Genomic DNA, 20976 nt, shown 5'->3' on the forward strand with positions numbered 1-20976 from the left:
CGTCTCCTACCTGCTCTCCCCTCTCAGGGTAACACCCTTTTATATATGACCAGAAGCCAGAGCAGGGCATTCAGAAGAAATTTTGGTGCTACCCTGTAGCCTTCTGTATATTGTACTTAGTATTCTTTCTGTGTTTACTGCTTTGCAGTTGCATAGGAAGAAGGCAGCAAGACAAGGAAGATTACTTACATTATAGTAACTGGAGTTCTTCAAGATGTGTAGAACCTTTGGGTCAGTGGTGGACAACCTGCGGCCCATGGGCCACAAGGCCCATCAGGGTAATCCACTGGCCGGCTGCGAAAGTTTGTTTACATTGACCGTCTGCAGGTCAATGGCTGCAGTTCACTGTTCCCGGCCAATGGGAGCTGTGGGAAGTGGCGCGGGCTGCAGGGACGTGCTGGCCGCCGCTTCCCACAGCTCCCATTGGCCAGGAACAGCGAACTGCAGCCACTGGGAGCTGTGGGTGTTGTGCCTGCGGATGGTCAATGTAAACACACTGTCTTGCGGCTCGCCAGCGGATTACCCCAGTGGACCGCATGTGGCCCGCAGGCTGCCCACCACTCCTTGGGTATTCACTATGGGTGCGCATGCATTCCATGCACCTGAGACTGGAAATTCTTTAATAGCAGTGTCCATTGGTCTGCACCTGTGCACTACGGTTCCTCATGCTGTGAGCCAAAGGTATAAGTGGAGACATAGACCACCCGCCCTTTCAGTTCCTACTCTACCACAAATCACGTGAAGATCCAAAGCAGAGGGGAAGGAGTGTGGGTCATGAACACCCACCCACCCATGGCGACCACACATCTCAAAGAAGTCCAATACTTCTGCGAGTGCTAGGCCCTATGGCTATTTACTGTGGGTGATTCCCAAGCAGTGCTTTTTTAGGGGTAGGGTGTAAGGAGATATTTGGCATCACAGTCTGAAGGACTGGAGAACCAAATGATGCACCATCTGCCAAGGCCTGAGTCAGAGCATAGTGCCTAGTAAATGTATGGATTGAGCTCCAAGTAGCAGCTCTGCAGATTTCAGAAAGTTGGACACCTTGCAGTGATGCTACTGAGGCAGCATATGCCCCAGTTGAGTGAGTTTTGATATATCACAGAGGAGGAGCTTCTGCACCCTGGTAGCAAAGGAGGATGGCAGCCAGAGATGTGCCTTGGGAGTCTTTCAGAACTATGGCCTTGCCCTTCATTCTGTTGGTGAAGGAAACTAACAGTCGGGGAGATCTTCAAAATGGCTTTATCCAACAGAGCTCACGAAAGCTTATGCTCAAATAAATTGGTTAGTCTCTAAGGTGCCACAAGTACTCCTTTTCTTTTTGCCAACAAAGCAGAAAGCCAGGGCTCTTCAAACATGTAGAGCGTATTATCTCCCATCGTTTCTAGTGTTGTGAGGTTTCAGGTAAAATATAGGTTAATGAATTGTTTCATTCGGATGGAAGTTTGACAAGACCTTAGGAACAAACTCAGGATGTAGTCAGAAGGACGCCTTGTCTCTATGACAGACTGTTTAAGGCATGTCTGCCATGAGGGCACCAAGCTTACCTACATTCTTAGCGGAAGTAATAGCTATTAAAAAAGCCACTTTCACTAATAAATACAGGAAGGAGCATGAAGCCAAGAGCTCAGAGGCCACATAAGTGCTGCTAGTACTAAATTTAGATCCCAGGGAGGTATAGGTCGAGATACAGGAAGGAAAGTTCTAACAATACCCTTAAGTAATCAGACTTGTCATGGGATGAACAAAAACTGAGTCGCTCTCTACAGGATGGTTAAATGCACGAATACGTGCCAGATACTCTCAGTGCACTGCCTGGAAATCTGGATGGCTTTAGGTAGAGGAGGTAGTCAAGGATACAGAGACGTTCTGACTTTGCTGGTGAAAGGTGGTGTTTCTGGCATCACAGGGAAAAATGCTTCCACTTAGCAGTGTAACGCTTACATGTAGAAGATTTTCTACTATTAAGCAAGACGGATTGCACCTCTTTTGAGCAAGTTCACTCTGAGCCTGTTGCCGTACCAAAACTCAGGCTGTAAGCTGTAAGGAAGTTGAGATGGGATGGCTCGTGCTGCCCCCAATTTTGAGAGAGTAGTGTGGGAAATGATTGCTGGTGAATGCATCTGCAGGTGGTCATTTGCAGGGTCACTGCAGTAAACCAAAACAGATGGGGCCACCAGCTACCATGGTGCTATTAGAATTACTGTCACTCTGTATTTTGTGGAGAACACATGGCCTGAGGGGAATGGGAGAGAAGGCATACATTAATGGTTCTGACCTTGGGAATAGGACGGCAACCTGTCTTGAGTCCAGACTGTGGCTGTTGCAAAAGCAATAAACTTGGCATTTCTTGTTTTCTAGGGTGTCAAAGAGGCTCCAGGATAGATACCCCCATTGTTGTGAACTTTGTTGAACCACTGAAGAGTGGAGTTCCCATTCATGATCCTAGCTGAATGTCTGCTGAACCTATCTGCCAGAGAATTCGTAACTCCTCGAAGATGTACTGTGGAGAGAGTGATGCTGAGCTGGGTGCATCAGTTTCATAGCTGTACCACTTCCGTGGATAGTGGTGTGAACCTTGCTTGTTTATATAATAAACAGCGGACATGCTGTCTGACCTGATCTGAACTCGAGTAGAGCAGATGATGGATAGGAAGTGTCTGCATGCCTCGCAGACAAATGTAGCTATAGCAGGTTAATGTCAAGTGTGGACTCCTGTGGGGTCTATGAACCTTGGGCTATGTGGTCATCCAGGTGTACTCCCCAAGTCAGGAGAGATGCATCAGGAATGAGTGTCATTGTGGGAGGAGAGTGAGTAAAAGGGATCCCTACACATGTTCCTCTTTTCCCACTAGGTGAGACAGGCTTGAACTGAAGGTGGGTAGGAGACCTTCTTTTGAAGGAGTCCTTATTCGAAATATAGGCTGATTTTAACCAAGTCTGAAGACTTGGCAGGTGCCATCTGGTGAACAGGGTCACATAATGCACATTGCCACTTGCCCTCAAAGGTACAAACCTGTCCAGTGATCAGTATACTTTGGTCATGATTAAATCCAGGGCTGCTCCAATACATTCTATAGTCCATGTAGGTGTTAAAGTGGACTTTCCTGCATTTAATTGAAACTCCAAGGACTGGCACAAGTTCAGGTCACTGCCATCTGTACTTCTTGGTAGGACCGATCCTTGAGAAGCCAGTCAACTAGATAGGGAAATATGTAATAGATAAGTGGGTTCCTACCACTCCTATGGATTTCGTTAATATCCTTGGTGTATCTGATAGCCCAAAGGGAAGTACTTTGAACTGTAAGTGGTACATGCCCATCATAAAGTGTAGAAATATACTGAGGGTTGGGTGAATATTGGAGTGGAAATATTAGACTGTGAGCAGTAAACCAGTTGTGTTCATTCAGCAATGAGATTATGGCAGCCAACAGAACCTTCCTGTATCTTGTATGATGGATGAAGACGTTCAACAGTCTGAAGTCCAGGATTGGCCTCCAACCCCATCTTCTTTAGAAACAGGAAGTACCTGGAGAAAAAATTCTTTCCACTATATTTGAGAGGTATAGGCTCTATGGCTCCTAGATGGATCAAGGAGTTCTCTCCCTGTTTTGAGAATGCTCTCATGAGGGGTCCTTGAAAAGGGAAGGGAGTTTGAGAGGTGGGGTCAACTGGAACTTGATGGTATAAGCCAGTAGAAATAATGTCCAGAACCAATCTGTTAAGTCTGCCATCATGGAAGGAAATGGGCTAGGTGACCGCCAAACGGGGGTGAAGGTGGTACAAAAATAACTGGTTGACAGCTCTCGAGCAATTCATCAAAATGCCTTTTTAGAGGGCTGATGAGTCTGGGGAAGATGGTGATGGAGCTGAGCACCTGCCCTGTTGCAGTCTTCTGGGCTTTCTTCGTGGACCATAGGACTGTTGGTGGTAAAACAACCGTGGCAGTGGCTGGTATCTCTGTTATTGTGGTCTTGAGAATTTTGTCCGTAATAGTGGGGTATAAATACCCAACAAACGAGGGTGGCAAGAGAATCTTTCAGTGAGTGGGGTTCCTCACCAGTCTTCTCACTGAACAGGATGTTCCCTTCAAAGTGGATGTCCTTTGCTGTTGCTTGTATCTCCCTTGGGAACCCAGATGTCTGCAATGAGGATGCTCGTCTCATGACCACCAAGTTTGCTAGCGAGCGGGACACTGCGTCTGCTGCATTAAGTGACTCCTGTAATAGTGACCAGGCAACTAGCTTCCCCTGATTGAGTATAGCCTGGAAATGAGGCTTACTTTCTGGGGGCAGTTTGTCAGAGAACTCTACCAGCCTGTTGTAAATGAGGAAGTCATACTTCAACATGCTGGTTTGGTAGTTCATGATCCGGAAAAGGAGTTTCATCCCAACAGGGTCTAGCCTCTTAGCCTCTTTATCTGAGGGGGTGGCTTTTGGATGGTAGAGTCTACTGTGTTTGGTGGCTGCCTGGACTACCAATGAGTTAGAGTTGGGGTGGAAAAATAAATATTCTGTACCTTTAGGGGGGACAACCTATCTCTTTCCAGATCTCTTTGAGGTAGGAGCACAGGCGGCTGGGTTCTGCCAAATGTCCTTAGCTGGGTCTAAGATAGTTTCATTCATGCGTAAAGCCACTTTGGCAGGAGCCACTGAGTGGAGGATATCCACCAACTTGTGTGCCGGATCCTGCACTTCCTCCAATGGAATTTGGAGGATGTCGGCTATCCTCCTGGGCAGCTCCTGGTACTACCTGTAATCATCCAACAGAGAGGGAGAGATTGGCAGTACTGTCTCATCTGGGGATGAGGACATAAGTGTTGGTGGTTCCAGCAGTACTGGCTGTGTCTCTTGATATCCCACCAGTGCTTCCTCTCTAAACAATGGAGGGTAAGGTTGGCATGTATAATACTTTGGGATCTGATGGTAATGGTACCATGCACCCCAGTTTAACCATGTAGGGTTGTAAGGGTAGAGAGATGGACTATATGGTGAGTACCAGTGCTCCCTCGATGGTAAATATGGATCCTGGATATGGGAAGGTCTCCATGAAACCCTGGAAGTCCTATCAGGGCTAGGCTGTTGTGGGGAGGTCCTTGACGGAACCTGCAATAGGTACCATCTCTTGTTCCTCCTGTGAGGTTCCTCTGACTCAAGAAGTGGGGCTGTTGATGTCACCTGCATGAGGGTGGCACAGCTAGAGGTGGGTTAGGAACAGAGCATCCTGACATCATAGCTTTGTTGCTGGAGCGAAGGATCGGTTTCTAGTAGATGGATGGTATTTCGATGTCCTGCATTAACACCAGTTCCATCAGGATTGGGAACCCCAATCCAAGTAGATAGCCAGATCCTGCATAAGGATGTATCTCGGTTTCGCCAGAGGAGGGCAAGCTGGTGTCTTTGGTGTTGGGACAAGCAGCACAGGCTTAGGTACATGGTGTGGTATTGCTGGTGTAGAGGGTGCGCACTCCTTACTACTTCTGGTGCCTGCTCGATCTCACAGTAAGCTCCAGATGAACCAGATCCATGTTAAGGGCATGAAGTCTCACTTGAACCTCAGGGAAGGGAATGCAGCTGCTCTCTGTTTCATGGATTTATGAGCAGACATCTTTTCCCTCTTGTGCTGAATCACAGAATATCAGGGTTGGAAGGGACCTCAGGAGGTCATCTAGTCCAACCCCCTGCTCAAAGCAGGACCAATCCCCAACTAAATCATCCCAGCCATGGCTTTGTCAAGCCCGACCTTAAAAACCTCAAAGGAAGGAGATTCTACCGCCTCCCTAGGTAACGCATTCCAGTGCTTCACCACCCTCCTAGTGAAAAAGTTTTTCCTAATATCCAACCTAAACCTCCCCAACTGCAACTTGAGACCACTACTCCTTGTTCTGTCATCTGCTCAGTAGAACAGTCTAGGTCCATCCTCTTTGGAACCCCCTTTCAGGTAGTTGAAAGCAGCTATCAAATCCCCCCTCAGTCTTCTCTTCTGCAGACTAAACAATCCCAGTTCCCTCAGCCTCTCCTCATAAGTCATGTGTTCCAGTCCCCTAATCATTTTTGTTGCCCTCCGCTGGACGCTTTCCAATTTTTCCACATCCTTCTTGTAGTGTGGGGCCCAAAACTGGACACAGTACTCCAGATGAGGCCTCACCAGTGTTGAATAGAGGGGAACGATCATGTCCCTCGACCTGCTGGCAATGCCCCTACTTATACAGCCCAAAATGCCGTAATGCCTTCTTGGCAACAAGGGCACACTGTTGACTCATATCCAGCTTCTCGTCCACTGTAACCCCTAGGTCCTTTCCTTCAGAACTGCTGCCTAGCCATTCAGTCCCTAGTCTGTAGCTAGGAACCTTCTTTGGGTTGAATAGGTGTCTATTCCACTGAATGCATCCAATGAAGTGAGCTGTAGCTCACAAAAGCTTATGCTCAAATAAATTTGTTAGTCTCTAAAGTGCCACAAGTACTCCTTTTCTTTTTATATGAAAATAGGCAGCCTGCATATTGAGAGCCTTAAAACACATGCCTTTTTCCAGTGAGGGTATTATGGCTGCTAAAGGTGACCATACAAAACTTGGGCTTGCGAATGAACCAACTGAGACGACACTGGTTCAAGACTGGTCTCCATCCGCCTTTCTTCTTGCATACAAGGAAATATGTGAAATAGAATCCTATGCCCTCGTCATTCATAGGAATGGGTTCTACTGCTACCATTTGAAGAAGAGAGTCCATCTCTAGGGCGAGGATACTGTCTGGCCCTCTCATTAATTAAAGTCCAATTGGCAGCCATCTCAGCCTTCCACTCTCCTGTTCAAGTTAGATCAGTCTTCTCCCATGACAGTCGGGTTCCTAAAAGGTCTGGAGAGTCTTTATCCCCAAAGGTTCCAATAAGGCCAATTCACAGGCCATAAACCCTGCAGCCAGACGCCCGCTACCAGGCCGGTATGACAGCCCGACACCAGGGCCGAACAGCGTCCCCGGGCTGGACCTTGAAATCTCCTTAAGAGCCCTAGGAGTACTCCCTCTGGGACCAACCGTGCGCCAGTGCCTCCTGCTCCCAGCTATTGCATCGAGGGGAGTGAGATTGGTGCCAAGGAGTCGAGTCTTGTTGCTGTCACAGTGACCGGAGTCTAGTCAGCAGTGATGTGTGCCGGGATGGGGGCAAAGGTGTTGGGGATTGGGAGCAGGCTGCTGGGGATTGGTGCCATGATGCCAACCAGTGTCATGAAGAGGTCCCTTGGTACCTACCTAGGGAGGTGGTGGAATCTCCTTCCTTAGATATTTTTAAGGTCAGGCTTGACAAAGCCCTGGCTGGGATGATTTAGTTGGGGATTGGTCCTGCTTTGAGCAGGGGGTTTGACTAGATGACCTCCTGAGGTCCCTTCCAACCCTGATATTCTATGATTCTATGATACCGTGGTGACCATGACTGGCTTTGGGGTACTGCATCTATGCCTTGGAGCCGGAGACCGGGAATGTGCTACCGGAGACCATGAACTCTGCACTGATGACTGTGGGTGTGGAACTGGAGACCGGGCTCGAAGATTGGTGAGGTTCTGGCGAGCGACGACCCCGAACTAGCCACTGGGGAGGGCCCATCTGTGGCTTGCCCTTAGGGGAAGGGGCCTTTCGTGCGTCTGTCTCCTGTGGTGAGGGTGGCACGCGGAGGGCCATTAAGTCTTTGGCCGTTTGAAAGGCCCCTGGCATCAATGGCACCGTGAGGTGTCTGGGGCCCCAACTGCTCCCGGGAGTAGGAGGAGGCTCTCGTATTGGGCTTGGAGCCCTGGCCAGAGAGGCTGCACCTTGCAGTCCCGGTGCAGACGGGTGGCTCAGCACGGGTCCTGTGCCCATCGCAACTTCCCTGGACTTCTTCTTGGATGGAGATCAGCCATGTTCACGCTGTTTGCCGCTAGTGTGCGGATCGCTGATTGGCATGTGTTTGTGGCAAACTGTGCACGGCTTGAAACCATAGGACTGGGGCATGCCTCGTCCCAGGGACAAGTCTAAACTAAACTAAACTAATGTACTAACTACTTAAAACACTATATAACAACTATGTAAACAGAAAACAGCAAAAACTTTAGAAGCACTTTGCGAGATGCAAAGAACAGGCATTCCAGAAACCGTCACAGGTGGTAAGAAGGAATTGAGCAGGTGCAGGGCCGATGGAGCCTAATATACCTGTGCATGAGAGCGGAGCTCCAGGGAGCACCAGAGCTGGCCCTACGGATACCTCTGAGGCAAAAATCTCTGGCAGCCGTGCACGCGCATACACCTAGCATGGAATTAACATGAGCTACCACTCGAGGAAGAACTGGCGGATTCAGCAGTCTGTGCGACTTCTTTTGTTTGTGAGCCTTGGAACGTACCGTTTCTCCATGGCTGGAACTTGTGGAAGGTGCACTGTCTTTCTTGGGCCTGGAGGAAGACTTACTGCCATGCTTATGTGCATGCCTCCGTGCCTCACGACCAAGCTCTGGCACAGGGTACATAGTACTGGTACTAGCAATACCGGCTTGGATCTCCGTGGTAGGAGGTCAGCTCCTGGATTTCTCAGGCTGACATACAGGGGAGATTCCCCCGCCTGGGTTCGACTGCGGCCTCATGGTGACCTCCATGAGGTGCTTCTGGAGCCAGAGAGCTCGGCCTTTCTGGGTATGGCTTGGGAAGAAGAGGCAGATACTGCACCTGGATGAAATGTGGGCTTCTCCCAAACAGTAAATGCAGCGTTGGTCCTCCTTGCTGTCCAAGAAAGAACATCTTCACCATAATCCAGTAGCCAGATGTGGGTGTAGGTGATGGTGGTGGGGGGAATTGGCAAAAATGGCATCCCAAAGTCCTTAAAATGTTAAACTACTACTACTATTAAAACTACAAAAGATGAGCTATGTACAGTACTAAAAAAATTGTTTTTTAAAGTGTGTCACAGAGAGATGAGAGGAGAGTAGAAGCTCTGACCGAGACCATGCAGCGGTGAGAAGGAACTGAGGGCGCAGTCAGTTCACTTCACTCTTTATTGCCTTGGAGTAAACCATGAGATAGAGCAAGGGCACATGTGTGGACCAACAGACACTACTACTTTCAAATTATCCGGCTCTGGATGCATGGTGCATGTGTATAACCCTCAATGGAATACAACAGGGACCATCACTCAGAGAAGAAACTGACAATCTTGTTTAACAGTTGTAGTGAATCCATACAATTTTAAGAATGTCCACTCCAAACTGTTGGCAAAATTAAGTACAAATGTATACTCCAATTCATACTTTGCATTCTCTTTTAGACTTATCCATGCTGCTCTTTTCTCTTGCATTTACATTTTACACAGCCGGAATTTTTGCTCAGATTCTGCAGTATCTATTTGGACATTTAGTCCAAAATTTTTGTTACCGCAGAGTTAAGGTTTCCCAGTAGTACCTTGTTCCCTCAAGAATGTGGAGAGTGGCTAAACTTAAACCTCTGAAAACCAAGAACTACAAAGATAAGGTTCATGCTACCCCACAGAGCAACCTGGAGCTGTCAACAGTCACTGAGGATAGCTCAGTAATGCTGGTGGCATATGTAATAGCCACGAAGAAGGACTAAGAAAACATGCCAATTATTGTGTTGTGTACCACAGATTTGAATTACAGCATTTACCTGCATGCACTCCAGCTGTATTCACTGTGTTAGGTGCAGCTGTGCTGAATGGTGGAGGGATTAGTTACAGCAAGTTAGCAGGAGAGGTGCATTGTTACCATGAAGGATCAGCCATGCCCCATTTCAGTGCTGACTTCTGTAGTTTGTCTCAGTAGCACTTCACAGGGATCTTTTAATGGGGAGTTGGTGGCATACATGACTTTGGTCTCAAGGCTTAGTGAGAGGTAAATGAAAGCAATGTCTCATAAAGCTCAGTGTTTGAGTATAGACTAGGTGTACGTAGCTCCTATTTGCTATGCCTAACCTAACCCTGAGTTGTACCTCAGCAAAGGAAGGTGTTAAACTTTGTCCTACAATGCTCATCTGCAGCATCCCCAGAATGTTTTGTAGCATCTGCAAGGGTAAAGTGTTAGTACGTGTCTTATTATGCTAGTATGTGTGTTCGGGCATCGACCAAAGAGAGGAGAGTTAAGGCTGTGTTGCAGGAGTGGCACAGACCATAATCCTGTATTTCCTGGTTTTCAGAAGTTTAAGTTCAGCCAATCTCTACATTTTTGAACGGCAAGAGGCATCACTGAGCAACCTTAACTCTGTGTTCACTCAGTTTCTGGGCACTGAATTTTTCTGCATCCCCATTTTTCACAGCCCAGCCCTCCCACTCTACTGCTCAAGGTTACTTGGCAAGGATTATCCCAGCCATAGGATGCACTGGCTGTATGTTAGTCCCTTCACTGCCCCTGCATCATCTCATCTCCCATCTCTGCCCCCCAGCATAGCCTAGTTTCCCCACCTCAGCTCACCTCCATATGGAGAGAAGGACATTGGTATGGGACAGACATGAGGGAGCATGGATATGGGGAATTTTTTAGGGAACAGAGCTAAAACGCCCCAATATCTCCCACAGCACAGCTCTGATGCTCTCCTCTCTAGCCTGCTCTTCCCTGCACTGCTCCAAAACCCTACACATTCTCCCTCACTGCTCATACTTCCCCCACCTACTCAGACTCTTATACTCCTACTCTAACTCTTCCAACATACCCTCTCTCACACACCACACACTCTCCACCCTCTTTGCCTCTCTACCTGTAAGTTTGGAGGGGTCATGGAGAGGTGATGGGGCTTTGAGGACTACCTGTACCAGCTGGAGGTCAGAAGGTGAAGGAGAGTGTAGATACAAAGTCCTACCCCAAGTATGGGTATATGGGATGGGGTTCTACAGATCCATTTGCAGGAAAGGAGGTTCGGAAAGGTGTGAAGTGGACTGAAGAGATGTTCTCAGCCTGTGAGCCTGTGCCATACTCCAAGGAAGCCCTTTCTCAGTTCCCTACCCCATCTCAGCACTCGCAAAAAGGAGGACTTGTGGCACCTTAGAGACTAACAAATTTATTTGAGCATAAGCTTTCGTGAGCTACAGCTCACTTCATCTCAGCACTGTGTACCTGTGCCATGCACTGCACATATTAATTCCTAGCTCCCAATCTGGTCTCAGCACTGAGGGGGCTTTTTTTGAAGGGGGACAGGAATAGGGGGTATGGATGTGGTGAGGTTTGGGGGACAGAGCTGAAGCTCCTACTGCACAGCTCTGATCCTCTTTTTTCCTCCTCACACTCTCCTGCACTGTTCCAAGGTCCCCTATTTTCCTACAAGCATCAGCATCACGGTAGGGGTGAGCCTGGTATTCCCATCCTCACTGCTGCAGGCAGCACGGGGATGGAGTAGAGTTCTACAAAAAGAAAAGGAGTACTTGTGGCACCTTAGAGACGAACAAATGTATTTGAGCATAAGCTTTCGTGAGCTACAGCTCACTTCGTCTGATGCATTCAGTGAATGTCCAAGTCCTAGTCATCCAACTGTGTTTTCAAAAACACAGCATTTGAATGATCCCTTACTCTAATAAGTTGCTGTATAGGAGTGTGTTGGCCTCTTGATAGCTGTGCCAGAACACAATCCCAAGGGGAAAAGGTTGGCAAAGGTGCATAGCCTCCTTCCTACATCCTCCCAACCCCTCTCCTTCTGCACTGCTCCAACATCCTGCACATTTCCCCTTACTGCTCCGATCCTTCATATTCCCGAGCTCTGCATTAAAAAAGTTGGAAGAATCTGAAAATACTATGAGCAGCTCATTTTAAGGGAGCTGTGTAATTTGACCAACAGTACAGCTATACTGCAATGTAAGCTCAGGGTTTGAATTCAGGCTTAAGCCTAACCCCCTTTCCATCAACACATAAATTGCGCTAATCCAGGGCTCAGACCCAGGATCCCAGAGGTTGAGGGTGCAAGCCTGAGTCAAGCCAGGACCCAGGGTTCAAGCCCTATTGGTCTGCAGTGTAGACATAGCACCAGTGGACTCATGCTCTGGAAGTCCATCAAAATTATCTCACAATTCCTTAGGCCAACTTTCTTTGACCTCTGGACAGTCAAGTTTGGTGGACACTCAAGTTTTCCCACACTGCACCATGAACAAAACAGTAGAGTGGCCACATTTTGGGAAGTTTGAAATATGAGTTGTTGGACTGGGGCCCACACAATACAGTGTAGACGCTGGAGTCCCAAGTTGAGACCCAGGGTTCAAAAATTCCTAATTTGGGTTTACAAAAGAACCTAGGGTTTCAGAGCCTACACTAACAAACCCACAGTCTGCAACTTGAATTCTACTAGTCCTGGGCTTACATTGCAGTGTAGACATACCACAAATGACTCTGACTGCTTAACTTGCTGTCCTTTGAGCGTACTCAGTCCCTCTGCTCAGGAAATAGTTGAGGAGCATTATCACATTATCCCAACTGCTTATCTTTCATCTTCCCCCTATTTAATTAATGGTAATTACCTTGATAACACCTACAAAGTAAAATCAAAGTCCTCTTGTGTATTTTAAAGCAATTTAAAATATTGGTTTTAAACCAGAAATTTTTATCTCAGAGCAAAACTTCCAAAAGGAGCCCCTGCAGAATGCAAGCAACATACACAATACACATTCTTTGAAAACTGCCATGGCCAGGATTCAGACTGACAGTATATTGCTATAGCTCAGGTTTAGTGACCACAGCATGTCACTTTGAGCCACCCAGCTTCTGTGACAACAGATTACCTGCAACAGAGTCCTAGTCTTGCTGCACATGTTATAATTTAGTGAAAACTTTTACTCCAGATCACTTGTGCTCCAAACTTTTCAGGAAGTTTTAAAACTCTATTAGAGAGATCTATTTTGGGAATTGAATTTGTTCCTAATCTGTTGTATAACTGTATTTCTTTATTATTTGTTTTATGACTATATAAAACACTTTGGCACATATGGTCAGTGCAGCGGAAAACAATCAATCACTAATAATAAAACAGACTCTTTTCTAATTAGTAACTGGCCTGAAGAATTTGTTCATTTGTTAAGGTTTTTGAACTTGCTGAAGACTTTAATTAGTTCTTAGGCTGATGGCTCCCACAAAAAGGCAAAGCCACAAGATTTTCTCTTCAAGTCTTGAAAACAATTCAAATGAAAGTCTCCAAACAGAAAAGGAAGAGTCTTAACGAGTCCAGGTACCAGTGCCAGGAACCACATGGCCCATGCTCACATTATATTTTGCTTTACTTATGTATTAAGGGGCTCCTTGCATGAAAAAGAAGTTGGGTGGGAAAACCAGCCTGCAAATAGCTGATGCCCTTACTATGTGTTACCATTACGCTACTGTGATGTCACATTCTGCTGTAAGGGATGTATTCTTGATCATTCATTACACAAACTTTACAGGAATGGACATTATCTAGGCCTGAGCTCTGAATTCATTAATTTTAGATGGTCACAGCATATATACCTCTTACTTCACATTAAGTGATTTGTTCAAAATTACCACAGTGATGGATCAACAAGGAGCTAAACTACGATTACAAGGATCAACATCGAGGACAGCATATAAACTGAGGTAAAACTTACCAATCTCACTGGCCTTTGCTCCACCACTGCTGCCCTTCCCCCAGCTGCCCAACTGGGCTTTAGGCACAAGCTGAATCTTCTCATCTATTGTGGACTGCAATACAAATCAACACAGATGATCAAGCACTTACAAATAGGAAAATTTTGTAAATGGATCTTTTCATATAACTCCACTTACTAATTCTGGTACAGCTGGTAAGACCCCTTATTAGCACAGAGGCACATTTCTAGTAGATTCTTGGAGATCATTCCTCAGCCTCTAAAAGGCAGGGGGTGTCTAAGCACACCCCAAATAGATGCTTCCAAAGCGTAAACGTAAAACATCTGAGGGAAAGCAACCCTCACAAAGAGTAAGTATAAAGCATCTGTGAACTTTCTATCAATAAGATCGAAAGATCTTAACAGTAGTTTTAAGGAGGGAATACAGGATTGATGCACTGAGTGTGTGAGGGATGACCATTTTGTGTGTAATGAATTAATGATTTCCACTCACTATGAAATCTGCCAATCCTGGCACTGCTGGGAATTTGCAAGCAGCAAGGATCAGAACAGAGAAAGCCATGTAAAGAAAAGGTTTGCAGGATCTGGAGGGCAAAAGCAGTGTCTTACAAGAACTGGAAATCCGTTTTGTAATGATCAGCAAACAAATTTATTGATTATCAGGTTGCGACACTGCAGATCTCCTTGGAACAGCCTTTGTTTCTTTCTGCCCATGAAGCTGTAATGGAGATAGTGGTATGTACACTAAGCACAGTAGAAGAGCTTCTCTCATCTGAGTTGTAAGCTTGATTATTAGCAGAATAAATCCACCTGACTAGACAGGGCTTTGGAGGCCTGCTGTATGATCTCCATAAAGAACAAATGGCACTTGATCTGCAGAAAGATTTTATTCTGTCCCGGTCCTACTTTATAGGCCTCTTAACATCCAGGCACTGAAGGAAAATTCAATAGGGTGGCACTGATTAGGGCAAAAAGAAATAAAGAAATCATCCTAATAATGTAAAGGACCAAGTTCTCTTTCTTTGGATAGAAATTCCAAAGCTGTTCTCAGGACAATTTTGTCTGGAAAGAACTCTAGCAAAGGACAGGGCTCTAGGGAAGGACAATACACTTAACCTGAGTCTGAGACTACTGTCACAAAAAATCCCACTTTGCTGGTAAGAATAACAAAAAGCAGTTCATCAGAGGCTCAGATGATGGTTGCGGCAAGATTTGCAGGATCAGATAAAAATTTATAACAGTTTATAGGAAGGTGAAAGGCCGGTATGAGTCTCCTGATTGCACCCAGAAATCTACAAATACAAAGTGAGCGTTCATTGCTCATTTCAAACCACAGATCCTCGAAGCTCTTGGTGCTGCCACCTATGATAGGCAGCAAGTAGAGGGAAAGCAACCCTCCTCTCCACAAAGAGTAGGTCAGCTGAGAAGAGGGGAGGTAGTGGAACACTGGAGAAGCAGTGGCAGTAGGGGGAGATATGGCCAGTTTCCTTGGCAATGGAAACCAGATACCAGGGCTCCGACCGCTCCCACTCTGCCTGCACCAGAACTCTTGGTGCTTAAATCTTCCCTGCCCAGGCAGCTCTTTAAAGCATTGCCAACTAAGAGAAGATGACGTGGAAAACCTGCCATCCTCTGAGGAAGAGGGTGCCCCTTCCCTCTTCTTCCCTCTGACCTTTTTTCCTGTGTATTTGTGGGAGGGGAGCCCAAAAAACAGAATGAGAATCATGAAAGTACAGAAGAATCATCCCAAGGTGAAATCCTGGGCCTCTCTCTGGAAGATCCTAGGTGAGTATTAGAAAGAGACCAATAGATACAAGAGCCAATTCTCAGAAAGTTGTAGACTAGAAGGAGCCTGCTATCAGGCCTGAGGCAAAACTGAGAGAATACTGTGGACTCTATGTACTGAGAGTATGGTGGGGCACCTCTGCCTACAGAGACTAGAAACTAAACTCCAAGAATCTTCCTGAGTGCTGCCTCCATGATAACTCATAGAATCTCAGGGTTCGAAGGGACCTCAGGAGGTCATCTAGTCCAACCCGCTGCTCAAAGCAGGACCAATCCCCAATTTTTGCCCCAGATCCCTAAAGGGCCGCCTCAAGGATTGAACGCACAATCCTGGCTTTAGCAGGCCAATGCTCAAACCACTGAGCTATCCTTCCCCCCAGTAACCACAGGCAGGCCTTCCAAGGCACTTGAGAGGCCTTGTGGGATAGCTGCTTGATGTATTATTCCATGTCAAAGACAGTACCTGAATTCACATTCTCTTTTCAACTGAAGAAATTTTGGATCAAAAAAGGATAATTATGAATCTTAAAAAATGTGTACATATGTTGTCTTTCCTCAGTTCAAATAATCTTTGGACATTCAGAACCAATAACATTTGCTCAATGTTTTGTTTACATTCAGCTCAGACCTCCCTCCGCAAAGATTTTACGAATTAAAACACCCTAGAAAAAAGAGTAAGGCCTCTTTGTACCTATAAGCACCAAACCATCTCCTCCATAGATCTAAACAAACAAAAATTTCCCAAACTAATATCCAAGTAGCTTTGTCAACATTAAGTGACTCAGTCCATTGATACTTACCTTGGTGATTTTAAGGAATTTGGTGGGGTCAAGCACACGACTATTCTTTGCCCCCTGAACAGTGTTCCATCCACCTTCATCTACCCTCTGGACACCTACAAAAACAACAAAGTCAATCAAAACTTCCTTAAAACTGTTGCTCATGGTCCAAACGTATCCAAGTGCAATGTGTACAGTCCTTGCCTCAAAAACTTGATCTGAGAAAGTCAAAGAAGGGGCTGCAGCCCTACTGTGAGCCCAACACAACTCTACAGTGCGAATGTTAAGCATGAATTTTAGAGGTTTATTCTAGTTTAGATATTATAGAGGCATGGGATATTCAAAGACTATTGTATCAACTTTATAAACGTTATGTATATCTTTCTGAGCTACAGATTATATTCTGGCTCCATGGGGGAGTTACAGGGGTTTACTGCAGGAACTAACATCATTTGGGGGTAATTAATGAAAATTCCTAGGCAGGTGGCAAGACTAGAGAGGGCTCACCTTTTGGGAGAAATGGCATATGCTAGTTTGATCTGGTTAAAGATGGTTACCAAACAAAGAACTGAGAGCTGTATAAAGTGGTCACCCTAACATGGGAGGGAGTCACTCTCACTCAATCCAAGAATTAGCATGACACTGCGACCAAGAGGGGCAGACCTGCAGGAAGGGTTTGAAGTACTTTGTTCCTATCAGGGTTTTCATGTTGAAGATGGATTTGCCTGGTAAACTGAGACCTGCATGTGAGTTGTTTACTGTTTTTAAGATAGGTTTTCTCTGTAATGCTTTTGTTCTGAATAATATTTTCTTTATGAAGGCTGACTGGCCACTGGTTAGTGCCTGTCATCGAACTGAAAGAAAGCAGAGCTGCAGATGCTGAACTAAACTTAGACCAGCTGGGATAACAACAGTGAATTGCATGAGGAATTGCAGCCCAAATTTCTGGTCTAGAGGGGGAGTCACAGACCTCCGCCCTGAGCAAGGTGATAGTTAGAAGCATGAGACCTAAGTGGAGTGCTCTTAAGGAGGCCACCTGAATGGGTTAGAGGTGCAGTTACCTCAGGAACTGTGGCATATGTAGGTTATTAATTGTTGTATTATAAGCAGGCCTGAGAAAGAACCACAATTTTGAAGGGCAAACTTTTGTGATATTTTCCTCTGACTACAGCATTGTTTTCTCAGCCTGTGTTCTTGGTGTTCTGTTGTAGTCATTTGCATGTATTGTGCAAAATAAAAAGCTCCAAAAAGAGGCAGAAGAAATGGCTTCCTGCTACCTGAAACAGTGGCACTCACTGCATAGATTCAGCACACACACATTTCAGCCTGAATGAGGAATCACTTCAAGAGGTTCAGGTAGAATTTCTTTCCCACCATTATTAGTCTGCAGAAGAGAAGAATGAGGGGGGGATTTGATAGCTGCTTTCAGCTACCTGAAAGGGGGTTCCAAAGAGGATGGAGCTAGACTGTTCTCACTGGTAGCAGATGACAGAACAAGGACTAATGGTCTCAAGTTGCAGTGCGGGAGGTTTAGGTTGGATATTAGGAAAAACTTTTTCACTAGGAGGGTGGTGAAGCACTGGAATGTGTTACCGAGGGAGGTAGTCGAATCTCCTTCCTTTGAGGTTTTTAAGGTCAGGCTTGACAAAGCCCTGGCTGGGATGATTTAGTTGGGGATTGGTCCTGCTTTGAGCAGGGGGTTGAACTAGATGACCTCCTGAGGTCCCTTCCAACGCTGATATTCTATGATTCTATAATTCTATAAATTGTAGCAGCATTAAAAATAGAAGCCAATATGCACTTTGTCTTCTTCCTTTTTTTATTGTACCTCTTGTTTTGTAATCTTTAATATCCCATAGAAGATTATTTTGCATTAGGTCTGCCAAGCAATCTTCCTTCACAATTGATTCGTTTCTTGCCAACTGTTTTATCTTACTTTCTTGTTTTATCACATTTCTTTACCTACTGGTTCTTATATGTAAAACTGCTCTCCATACTTGTATTCTCATAAGCCATTTTATACTGAAAATTTGTTTAAAGTTACTTTTTGTTTTATTTTTTTCTGGATCCAGGCCTTGGACTGAGCTGGTACTTGGTATAGATTGTATCACATCTCTAGTGGCCCCATCAGTTCAGAATAATTTAGAAAATTACATTTAGAAAAAAAGATTCTAGCCATTATGGTTATGGAGAAAAAATTCTGACCATGGATCAGTGCACTGCTGTCTAACTGAAACTGCTGAGACTGGCCAAAACAATGAGACAACTCAGTGCTAGGATAACCAAGTGTGATGCTACTGAAATCAAAAGCATCCAGACCAGCTTTTAGCATGGCTGATTTTGGTACAATAGCTCAGAAAGATATGGACAGCCTCTATTCATCTTAATGGGTGTTTAATTTTGATGCCTAACAACAACTGAAGGTCAGGCTATCACACCCTTTCACACACTGAATTGCACCTTACTATGGGAGTACTCCCATTTGTTGAAATCACAGTATTCATGAAGTAAGATGATTTAGTTGGTGTTGGTCCTGCTTTCAGCAGGGGATTGGACTAGACGACCTCCTGAGGTCCCTTCCAACCCTAATATTCTATGATTCTATGATACTCAATGTGAGTAAGACAGGCAGAATGTGACTCCTAAATAGTAATTATAATACTCTGAGATCCCTGTGAAGCCCCAGAGAAGTGCAGGGCTTCACATAAATGTAACATTTAAGCATCAACCACCCATATGGTGTAATTAAAATTTTACAAATAAGGAAACTGAGGCATTTGAGAACTTAAGTGATTTTCCCAAAAAGAACACCCGTAAGAAGTCAATGCAGAGCACGCAACAGAACCAGATTTCCACGAGACCCTCTTTGTCAACAATCAGGTTTCAGAGTAGCAGCCGTGTTAGTCTGTATTCGCAAAAAGAAAAGGAGTACTTGTGGCACCTCAGAGACTAACCAATTTATTTGAGCATAAGCTTTCGTGAGCTCACTTCAACGGATGCATTCAGTGGAAAATACAGTGAGGAGATTTATATACACACAGAACATGAAAAAATGGGTGTTATCATACACACTGTAAGGAGAGTGATCACTTAAGATGAGCTATTACTAGCAGGAGAGCAGAGGGAGGCGGGGGGAAGAAAACCTTTTGTTCACTGTATTTTCCACTGAATGCATCCGATGTCGTGAGCTATAGCTCACAAAAGCTTATGCTCAAATAAATTGGTTAGTCTCTAAGGTGCCACTAGTACTCCTTTTCTTTTTGTCAACAATGTTAGCTATCTCATCAGTGATCACTTTAGCAGGAGAAACCAGCTTCTCTGGGAGGGTGGATGGTACTTCATACTGCAGAGGGATGTTGGAGAAAGTATCCTCAGATTTTTCCTCCTCTTCCAATCTCATTCATGTCCATGACAGAAATTCCTTAACAGATTTGTGCCTTTTTTATGAGATTCTGAACAGTGGGCAGTGGGTGACCACAGTGAAATGAGAGCTAATTTGTGTGGTTCTTTACCTGGTCTTCTCTTCTCTTTGGTCATGAGTTGCTGGACCTTTCTCTGCTCTTCTTGCTCTTCAATTTTTGCTTCTTTATGAATCTGCTCAATAGTCTTGGGGCCTTGATCTGCTCTCCGGGATACCCAGTTGCACTGTATAAGGAGGTACATAAGAACCTAAAATGAGTTCTATGGTATTTACAGAGAAGCCTAGTAAATGTGATATCATGGACATGGTGAGAGTAAGGTTGTAAAAGTGGCATACACAGTTCAATAGCTAGCTTCTCAGTAATCCTCTCACCCTTAGGATATGTTTACACTGCAATCAGATACCAAACGCTGGCCCGTGGCTTAGGCTGCATGGCTGTTTAATTGCGATGAAGACAATCTGACTCAGGATGAAACCCAAACTCTGGGACCCTATCACCTCGCAGGGTCCCCCTAGTGCCTGGGCTCCAGCCCGAGCCCAAACATCTACACTGCAATTAAACAGCCCTGTGAGCCCAAATCAGCTGGCACAGGCCAGCCATGGGTTTTTAATTGCAGAGTAGACATACCCTTAAGGATTATGTCTACATTTACAGCAGCATGTGGAATACAAGCAAAATGTGTAGCTACATGCTGCAGTGAAAGGCTCAAAAAGCTCTCCACTGCCAGAGCCTTTTACTGCAATGAGGAAAGGCTCTGGCAGGGGGAAGTCAGCTGAGAGCTGCCAGATCCTTTTCCTGATACCAGAGTCTTTCTCCCGTGCCTCAGCCTTTCACTTTGTGGGAAAAGGCTGTGGCAGCAGGGAGGCAGCAGGACGCTGCACTGCTAAGAATAACACTGTAGATGTGGGAGGCACTGCTTGGGCATGTGGCTAGCCCATGTGTGGTATATATCCTGGGGCTTCAGTCATGCAGGGCACTCTCTTCTTCTCTGCACACCTAAGCTGTGCCTCACTGTCTACACTGCTATTTATTTCTGTGCTAGCTGGGCGTGCAGTGTCTGTACTCTATGCGTCACTGTTAGTATCTTTAGAGTACATGTATCTTTAAATTAGAAGGACCACCAGTGACAAGGATGCTGTGGAGCTGGGTCACCTAACCCATACCCCATTTCTAGCCTCAGACTTACAATAGTAGAATGTATATATAATGCAAATATATATCATTGAATTTAGCTTCTGTAACAAGGATCCACCTTCATAAAAGAACATGACTGACATAACATGCAAGGCTGCTTTAACCACTTGTGCTATAAAAGTCTTCAGATCATTATCTTTTCTATCCTATGCAGCATAACTGAATACCAACTTAATAGGAAAGCGATGTCTTTGAGGGGAAGTTGCTGTTACTCCAAATTGGTTACATAATTTCAA

The 20976-nt window shown here is 45.4% G+C and overlaps 1 protein-coding gene across 21 annotated transcripts in view; it reads right to left on the reverse strand.

Annotated features, from left to right (window-relative positions):
• The window catches only part of LOC142000734 (eukaryotic translation initiation factor 4 gamma 3-like), a 235551-nt gene that overhangs the window by 66033 nt on the left and 148542 nt on the right, over positions 1-20976 (reverse strand). For all 21 annotated transcript variants that reach the window (XM_074975238.1, XM_074975227.1, XM_074975226.1 and 18 more), the window contains 3 exons: positions 19637-19769; positions 16146-16240; positions 13561-13654 (listed from right to left, as the gene is read on the reverse strand). In XM_074975238.1, coding sequence (XP_074831339.1) covers positions 13561-13654; positions 16146-16240; positions 19637-19769 — 322 coding nt within the window. The remainder of the gene's footprint in view (positions 1-13560; positions 13655-16145; positions 16241-19636; positions 19770-20976) is intronic.

The sequence above is a fragment of the Natator depressus genome, chromosome 18 (assembly GCF_965152275.1).
Source record: "Natator depressus isolate rNatDep1 chromosome 18, rNatDep2.hap1, whole genome shotgun sequence".
Classification (NCBI taxonomy): Eukaryota; Metazoa; Chordata; order Testudines; family Cheloniidae; genus Natator; species Natator depressus.